Genomic DNA, 9161 nt, shown 5'->3' with positions numbered 1-9161 from the left:
GGGCACTGTTTTTCTACTCAGTTACATTACATACATAAAATCACGCCTCTTTCCCGGAGCGGTGGGCAGAATCCACACCTTTCCACTTCTCACAATCCCTGCATACATTTTTCGTTCCATCCACATTCATAACTTTCTTCATGCAAACTCGTCAGTTAAGGATTCTTGACCTGACCTTTTGCCAGGTCGGCCGGCAGTGTGTTAGTTAATCTATAGAAATGGCTTTTAGATGATTTTAAATTTACGCGTTGCATTATGCTCTTTATCTATACATATAATAAATCTGTAGAAGGGTCAATTCTGTACATTGAAAATATTGATAAAATAAATAGCAGGAGGTGTTACTGGATCGATACCAAACACAAATATGTGATTAAAAAAATTTTTGTCTGTCTGTCTGTATGTTCAGGCATCACGTGAAAAGTAACGGTTCGATTTTGATGAAACTTGGTATAATTATACCTTATTATCCTGGGCATAAAATAGGATACTTTTTATCCTGGAAAAATACGAAGAAATATATATAGACGTTGTTCGTAGAACCGCGAACACACGGTACGCGCAGTGGATTCAGCGCCGTAACCTGTAGCGCCGAAAGTCGGATTTAGCTTGAACCGTTTGCGGCACACGCGGGCCGCTACTAATTACTATGAAAAAAATACTACATAGCTACATTAATTCCCATCAAGTTGAAAATGAGTATAATTGTTTCACACAAAACACAATCAAAAGCATTATTTCAAAATTCCTCATGATTCTGGTTTAAGAAAAAAAAAATTAACCAAGGTCAAAGGTAAAAAATGGGTGTTTCGCGATTTTCTTCAAAACGGTAAGTTTTTCAAATCAGACAATTACCTCAGACATAAATTGTAGATCATAAAGTTATCTATAAAAAAGGTATCAATAATTTTTTTCAATAAAGCTACCGTTTCTGAGATATGACGATGCAAAAAGTTGCAAGCGTCATAATATGCACACGTTTCCACGCCACCTCTGAGGTAGTGTATGTCGGCGCTGTTCCACCATGGCGATCTTTAGGTTCCATACAAGTAGTATAAAGAAAACTATTCACACACACTTGTAACTTTTAATTATAATTTGAACATAGTAACGACCTCATAAACAATTCAATATCGAATGATCACACTGAGATGTCGATCGGACTTAAATACTAAATGACAAACAACCCCACTCTTTGCCTACGCAACACAACACGTGATTCACAATAAATTGAACTTCTATTAATCCATTTTTACATTAAAAACAAGTGATAAATTAGATTAATATTTTTAACATGTAAATATAATTAAATAATTAATTAGGTATTAATTTCACAGTTTAAACAAATACCAACCGAACAGGAAATCGACAATTCTTAAATCAGCACACGCATTAAATACTTTTTAACATAATAAAATTTTACAATCATTTATTTTTTATAATTGTTATAACTATTTAAAATAACAAATACAAAAAGTTCGCCGCCCATACGGCCATTCTGATCCAGCGCGTTCTCTGCGCTGAATACTTATGTAACTTAACTTACTAATAACATTAAATAATGATACTACAAAATAATTATAATTTATTTTACTTAAATCAAGCATCACCCATACTGGGATCTAGCCATCACAAAAGTTAAGGCATCACCCATACTGGGATCTAGCCATCACAAAAGTTTAGGCATCACCCATCCTGGGATCTAGCCAACACAAAAGTTTAGGCATCACCCATCCTGGGATCTAGCCAACACAAAAGTTTAGGCATCACCCATCCTGGGATCTAGCCAACACAAAAGTTTAGGCATCACCCATCCTGGGATCTAGCCTCTAAGACCGGGAGAGGAAACGCATGGTGGCCAGCCAGCGTCAAGGAAGGAAATGTGGAAGGGAAATAAATAAAGTAGACAACTTAATATTCTTATTTACACCAATTACAATTGTAACAATAAATTGTTAAGTCTGGCAAACTAACATTTAACTTACCTCAACGTTAAGATTCATCAACTATCACATCATCCGCCCATACGGAAGATTCTTCATTATTTTCGAATGGATCTGCTTGTCCATTAGGGGCAGGCCTTAAATAGTCATGGCTGGCGATCTTTTCAGAACATCCGCGCAAATTAACGTGTTTTAATTTATAACGATCATTAGGTAAAATTTCTAAGATTTCCATAGGACCTTCGAATTTTGGTCCTAATTTTGTAGTATGACGTTCATGAATACGCATTAAAACAAAATCACCAACTTTAAAATGTTTAACTTGAGCTTTACCTTTATCAAAACGAATTTTGTCCTGAATAGATCGCTCGTCCATCCTTTCTTTACAAGCATTTCTAATTGCAATAAGATCTTTCTCAGGTTCATCATCATCTACTTGGAGGAGCTTGATAGCTGGTGGAGAACATTTTTTGCCAAATAATATCTCCATTGGACTTTTCCCAGTACTTTTAGAGACTGTACAATTTATAGCTAATTGTAAATCTTGAATTGCATAATGCCAAGGTCTATCAAACTCCACCACTGACATATTATCTTTAATTATTTTCATAACACGTTCCACCTGACCATTCGCTCTACTAGCGCCTTTAGCTACAACATGATGTTCGATTCCAAAATCTTGGCAGAACTTTTTAAAATCTAAAGAGGTCATGCTTTTATCTTGATCGGTTATGAGTCTAGTGGGAGTACCAAATATAGTTATCACTTCGCGAAAACATTTTATAGCAGTATCTGACGTACGATCCATTGTATAAACTAGATGGACGTATTTAGTAAAAGCGTCTATAAAGACAAAGGCATATTCGGGGCGATCTCGTTTTCCGTTCATTTGGCCAGTAATATCTGCATGCACAGTATGAAAAGGTATAGATATTTTATCGATTGGGTGCAAGGAAACTTGTCTAGTACCTGAAGTTCCCTTTCTGACTCTACAGGTAACACAATTCTCAATGAATTTTCGTACAAGTTTTGACATGTTTGGAAACCAATATTGTTCTCGTATTTTTGACAATACTTTTTCCCAACTGAAGTGTTGAAGCGAATTGTGATAATGGGAAATAAGATTCCAACGGTAACTGCGAGGGACAATGATCAATTTTCGCGTCTTATTTTCTATTTGAACTTTACGCCGTAATAATTTATCTTTCATAATAACGTAAGTATCTGCTATATTTTTAGGAACGGAGTCAGATTGTAATTGGTCAACTATGTTTTTAAGCAAGAGGTCACGTTTTTGTTCGATAAGTAACCAATTATGGTCAAGAGTAAAAGCATTAAGAGAGAAGCGCATAGTTTGAATTGAGCGCGGCACATCAGTATCATCAGATATATTTTTTTGGGAATAAGTCATATCAACTGGATTCCTACTAAAGTAATCCGCATGAGCCAGTCTTTCACCTTTGCGATATTCTATTTCAAATTGAAATGATTGCAAAAAGGACCACCAACGGTGCACTCTAGGCGTCAATTCCTTTTTATGTCTGGAGGCTTTAAGGGAGTTACAGTCGGTAACCACCTTAAAGGAACGGCCATATAAAAAATGGCGAAAATGTCGGATGGCTATAACTACGGCCAGTGTTTCGAGTTCATACGAGTGATATTTGCTCTCCGCACTGGTCGTTCGCATACTAAAATAACCAATTACATGAGGAATTTGATTTTGCCTTTGTATCAATACTGCACCATAACCTAGAGCGCTGGCGTCTGTGTGAAGCTCAGTCGGTAAGTCAGGGTCAAATATTGTCAACAGTGGAGACGATGTTAAACGGTCTATTATTTCTTGCCTAGCTTTGTCATGAGCATTAGTCCAGTGCCACGGGGCATTGGATTTTGTTAATTCATATAAAGGCACCATAATTTTTGAAAAATTGGGCACAAATTTCCTAAAGTAACTTGCCAAGCCGTTGAACTGACGAAGTTCTTTAATATTTTTAGGAACTGAGGAATTAGAACGCCCGTATTTTAAGAGGACTCGGTTTGACAGTCCCATTTTCAATTACATTACCTAGAAATTGAACGGAGGTTTTTAAAAATGAACATTTTACGATATTTAACGAAAATCCCGCATCTGTCAAACGAGTGAGAACAAGAGTGAGATTTTGTAATCCTTCTTCAGCGGTTTCTGACATAATCAATATATCGTCGATATAAACAAGGGCAATTTTATCCTTATAGTCACCTAATGCCTTATTAATTGCTCTTTGGTAAACTGAAGGAGCATTACACAAACCGAAAGGCATTCGTAAGAACTCGTATTGGCCATCAGGAGTCACAAATCCTGTTTTCTCGATAGAGTTTTCAGCTATAGGTATTTGATGAAATCCTGCGGCCATATCGAGACAAGTAAAGTAACGTGCTTTGCCTAACTTGTCTATCTGATCTGCAATTAACGGTAAAGGATAATGATCTCTAAGTGTATTGGCATTGAGTTCACGGAAATCAACACAAAGTCTATCCGAGCCGTCTTTTTTCTTTACCAATAGAATAGGGCTGCTAAAAGGAGAAGAACTGTCACGGATTATGCCATTACATTTTAAATCATTAATTATATCTTTTACTTTCTCACGTTCCGCGGGAGAGAGTCTGTAAGGTCTGCGCTGTACGATTTTATCAGGATTCTTCAACCTAATTTCTAATTCACCTGTATTAACTCTTGAAATATTGTTCCCCGTAGTAAAACTATGTTTGAACTTATTAATAATATTTTTCAATTTGTCAAGTAAATTCTGATCTTTTATATCAGTATCAGGTACAAAATTTAAAGAATCTACACCAGTACACTCATTTACTATCTTAACAACATGATCAGTATTAAGTTTAACAGAAATTCCAGTATTAGTTAAAGTTACACTAAGACCAGGTATTTGCATAAGATCATAACCAATCAAAATATCAAATTGAATTTGCGTATCGCCAACAACGTAAAATTCTAATTCAACACCTACACCATCGATTTCAACAATGGTTGTAATAGTTTGAGTTGAACGTACCGGACAACCGCCAATACCCAGAAAAGTAACATCAACAGTGTTTCTTTTTCCTGGAATCGAACCAGAGAAACGTTGCCGAATTAATGAACAATCGGCACCTGTATCAAACAAGCAATGGTAAATGTTGGAACCGATTTTAACCTGCGTAGTACTGCGATTAACAGAATTACAAAAATTTACAGATTTTGTTCTAGAAGAGTTACGTTCGTCATTTTGTTTACGAAAACAATTCTTTTCCACGTGACCAATTTTATGACAATATTTGCATTCAATAGACTTTACGAAATTATTAGGAATACTGGAATTACGGAAAGAATGAGATTGAGAACTTGACGCAGAAAAAGACTTAGAAGACTCCTTGCAATCACGAAAACAATGTCCAGGTTTGTTACATTTAAAACAAGTAACGGTTTTGTCAGTTTTCGGCAAGGTTTCGGGTACCCGCGGTTTTTTATAATAACTATTATTCGATTTTTCCATTGAATCAAATTTTCGCTTGCGATAAGTTTTTAAAACAGCAACTAGCTTGGGCAAAGAGTCAGGTGTATTTCTTAATAATTCTGATCTAATATGTTCAGGGTAAATACCTGTTATCAAAGCGTCGATCACCTCGACGTCTGAAGCCTCGGGTCGAACTCGCCTGAAGAGTGTCCACCCAGTAGTAGCGTACTCGGCGTAGCTGGCGGCTTGATCCGATGTGTAGCTACGCCACTTGTGAACATCATCTGCATACCGGAACTCCTTTCCGAATGTCCTAATTAAGTCTTCCTTCACTTGTTGCCACGTGGTACTTTGTAGAGACCAGATGTCAGCCCAGGTCTTAGCTCGTCCTTTCAGCTGAAGAATAGCCTTCATGCGTGCTTCTTGGGGTGAAATATTGAAGGTAGCGATAGTTTCATCAACATTTGCACACCAATCCCTGATGTCGTGAGAACGGACATCTGGATCAAACGGCGGCAGGTAAAAGTTGCCCCGATCACGTGAAATAGGAGCAGCAGACAACGCGGCGGTAACCGCACTCACAGCTGCTTGTTTTGTCACAGTTGTTAATAAATTCATAACTAGATCCATCGAAAAATTAGGCTCTGGTTGAGAAGATACCCTCCTGGAGGTTGGAAATGTAGGGGATTGTGATCCCACCGCTGCTGTCGGCGCTGTTCCACCATGGCGATCTTTAGGTTCCATACTAGTAGTATAAAGAAAACTATTCACACACACTTGTAACTTTTAATTATAATTTGAACATAGTAACGACCTCATAAACAATTCAATATCGAATGATCACACTGAGATGTCGATCGGACTTAAATACTAAATGACAAACAACCCCACTCTTTGCCTACGCAACACAACACGTGATTCACAATAAATTGAACTTCTATTAATCCATTTTTACATTAAAAACAAGTGATAAATTAGATTAATATTTTTAACATGTAAATATAATTAAATAATTAATTAGGTATTAATTTCACAGTTTAAACAAATACCAACCGAACAGGAAATCGACAATTCTTAAATCAGCACACGCATTAAATACTTTTTAACATAATAAAATTTTACAATCATTTATTTTTTATAATTGTTATAACTATTTAAAATAACAAATACAAAAAGTTCGCCGCCCATATGTACTATTAGCGCGTTATTTAACATTTTTATTATTAAACTTGAAAAAGTCTCAAATAGGTTAGAATATACACGTGTTTTCACTACGCAGTGGCACTCAAGACTAACTTTCGCATTTATTATTTTAAAAAAAAATAGAATAACCCTAAGTGATGAAAATAATCTTAGGACAATAATAGAGATTACAATTAAATCAAATTATAACTAAAACTACTTATAAAAAGAAAGAAAAAAGATGACTACAAACTAAAATTTAATTCATATATTGTACAGTCCCTGCATAGTATCAACATGCGGGAGTGTGCCCAGAAGGCTGGCAGCATTGCCAATTTGAATGGCAATGCTGATTCTCTGAGCCACATAATTTCCAGCCCTCCGGTCAAGAGATACCTCAATCAGCTTTTTCGACAATTATCGGAAAAGCTGATGGGCAGATAGGCCCCCCGGTCCCAGAGTTTCTACCCCAAAAGGTTCAAAAGTATAGGTATTACCGATTTGCGGCTTTTGAGGTTTTTTGCCTCATTTGAAGCAGAACCGGCCTTAGATTTAGTAACCTGAAAATGAGACGGCGCAAGTGTGTCGACACACGTAGCATCCCACACCAAAGGCCGCCCCAATCTCCAGGGTACCAAAGTCATACCATCCGATCTCTTGGCATCATCCCGAGCCAGACCGTTTGGTTCTAGAGCGGCTGGAACATGGATGGGGGCAAGAGCACGGAGGATTATATTATTTAGGGTGGCATGGCGCCCTAAACGGCCGGCACTCCTAGGGCATGAGAGGCCGTGGTGTCCATAGCCGTCAACGGTATCCCCGCAAGGACTACTATTATTAAAGACTAACGGTATTTCATGTGTTGAGCATTCTGAGATAAAGCAGGTATACGACCCTAGCCACGTACACAATTAAACAGAGAGACAGATGTTGTCTCAAAGTTTCACTACAGTATAAATGTAGGGACTGGGTTTCATTATACTTATGTATATTTTATATTTTAAATTCAAGTTAATTTTTTTGTTTAGTTTTTGCATCGTTATATCTCAGAAACGGTAGCTTTATTGAAAAAAATTATTGATTCCTTTTTATAGATAACTTTATGATCTACAATCCATGTCTGAGGTAATTTTCCGATAAAACTTACCGTATTGAAGAAAATCGTGAGAAACCCATTTTTTTACCTTTGACTTTGGGTATTTTTTTTTCCTTAAACCGGAATCATGGGGAATTTTGAAATAATGCTTTTGATTGTGTTTTAATCAATTATACCTACTCATTTTCAGCTTGATGGGAAATAATGTAGCTTCATACAGAACGCGAACTCAACAGCAGTATCTCAATAGCATCTCCTTAATTATTATAGGCCTTGCCGTAATTGGGTCCAATAGATATTTTTAAGATGTCATTGTCAGAGTTACTCAAAATGGACAAATAAACCATCCACGCGAAGACCGACATCCGCGCGGACGGAGTCGCGGGGGGAAGCTAGTAAATAATACATGTATTAAACGCGCACGTAACGTACCTTTATTTTAAAATACACTTCCGAGATCCTACTAATATTATAAATGCGAAAGTTGGTGAGTATGTCAGGATGTCAGTATGGATGTTTGTTACACTTTCACGCAAAAACAGTCGGATATAAATATCACCTCTTATCTTTCAACCAATATCGTGAATACTAAAGTTGATTCCCGTAAATATAAATAGATGTTTGCTACAATGACAGCCGTCTCCCTTTTCGGTATCATTGTTTATTTAACATTACGATTTGCTCTCCGCGTTTTCTGAGATTCAATATTTGAGGGAAACGTCGTTTTAGTCTATAAATCAGCATGCCAGATCAAATCAGGCGCGTCCTGGTGAGAGGTCAGGTCGAGATAGGTAAAGTGGATATTCCCCCGCGTGTTATAATTATTAATTTTGGCAACTTTTTTATGGACGTGTGTTCCCGGCACCAATAAAAATTAATAATAGGACCACTCCTTTTCTTTCTGATGTATGTCGTATAAGGCGCCTAAGGGATAGGCTTTTAAACTTGGGATTCTTCTTTTAGGCTAGCAGCCTGTGACTATTTAAATCTCAATTCTTTCATCAAGCTAATAAGCTGAACGTGGCCTATCAGTCTTTTCAAGACTGTTGGCTCTGTCTACCTTTTAAAGGATATAGACGTAATTATATGTATGTGTATGTTTTTATGGACGCTAATTACAAAGTAGCATCAATTTTACATTTTGTAGTATACGTTTTCAGGACTTAATATTATTCTTAAAGCGCTCGGATCGTTTGAATCGAATTTTTATTTTTCTTATGTCATCAAAATTAAAAATAATAAATATTTTCTATTATGACCCGAGCAGGGATTGCACCACGAGGCTCGAAATAAATTCCAGCTCAACATTTCAAAGGCATTAAACGGTATGAGCGTAAAATTTTAAAAACCTATCTTTATCGCCGGGGTTAAGGAAATTATTTGTATTCAATAAAAGTTCTCGCTCTAACCTCAAAGCTGTAATAAAAGGTTTACCACCTCTCAACATTC

General features: G+C 36.7%; 1 protein-coding gene across 1 annotated transcript; it reads right to left on the bottom strand.

Annotated features, from left to right (window-relative positions):
* Positions 1-1992: 1992 nt before the first annotated feature.
* LOC132903245 (uncharacterized) lies at positions 1993-6178 on the bottom strand. The gene is made up of 2 exons (XM_060950915.1): positions 5581-6178; positions 1993-2525 (listed from the first exon to the last, which is right to left on the bottom strand). The coding sequence occupies exons 1-2, from the start codon at positions 6176-6178 to the stop codon at positions 1993-1995; spliced, it is 1131 nt and encodes a 376-aa protein (XP_060806898.1).
* Between the last annotated feature and the right edge of the window lie 2983 nt (positions 6179-9161).

This window comes from Amyelois transitella, chromosome 23 (genome assembly GCF_032362555.1).
Source record: "Amyelois transitella isolate CPQ chromosome 23, ilAmyTran1.1, whole genome shotgun sequence".
NCBI lineage: Eukaryota > Metazoa > Arthropoda > Insecta > Lepidoptera > Pyralidae > Amyelois > Amyelois transitella.
The sequence above is the reverse complement of the archived record's forward strand: the minus strand, read 5'-3'. Positions and strand labels throughout refer to the sequence as shown.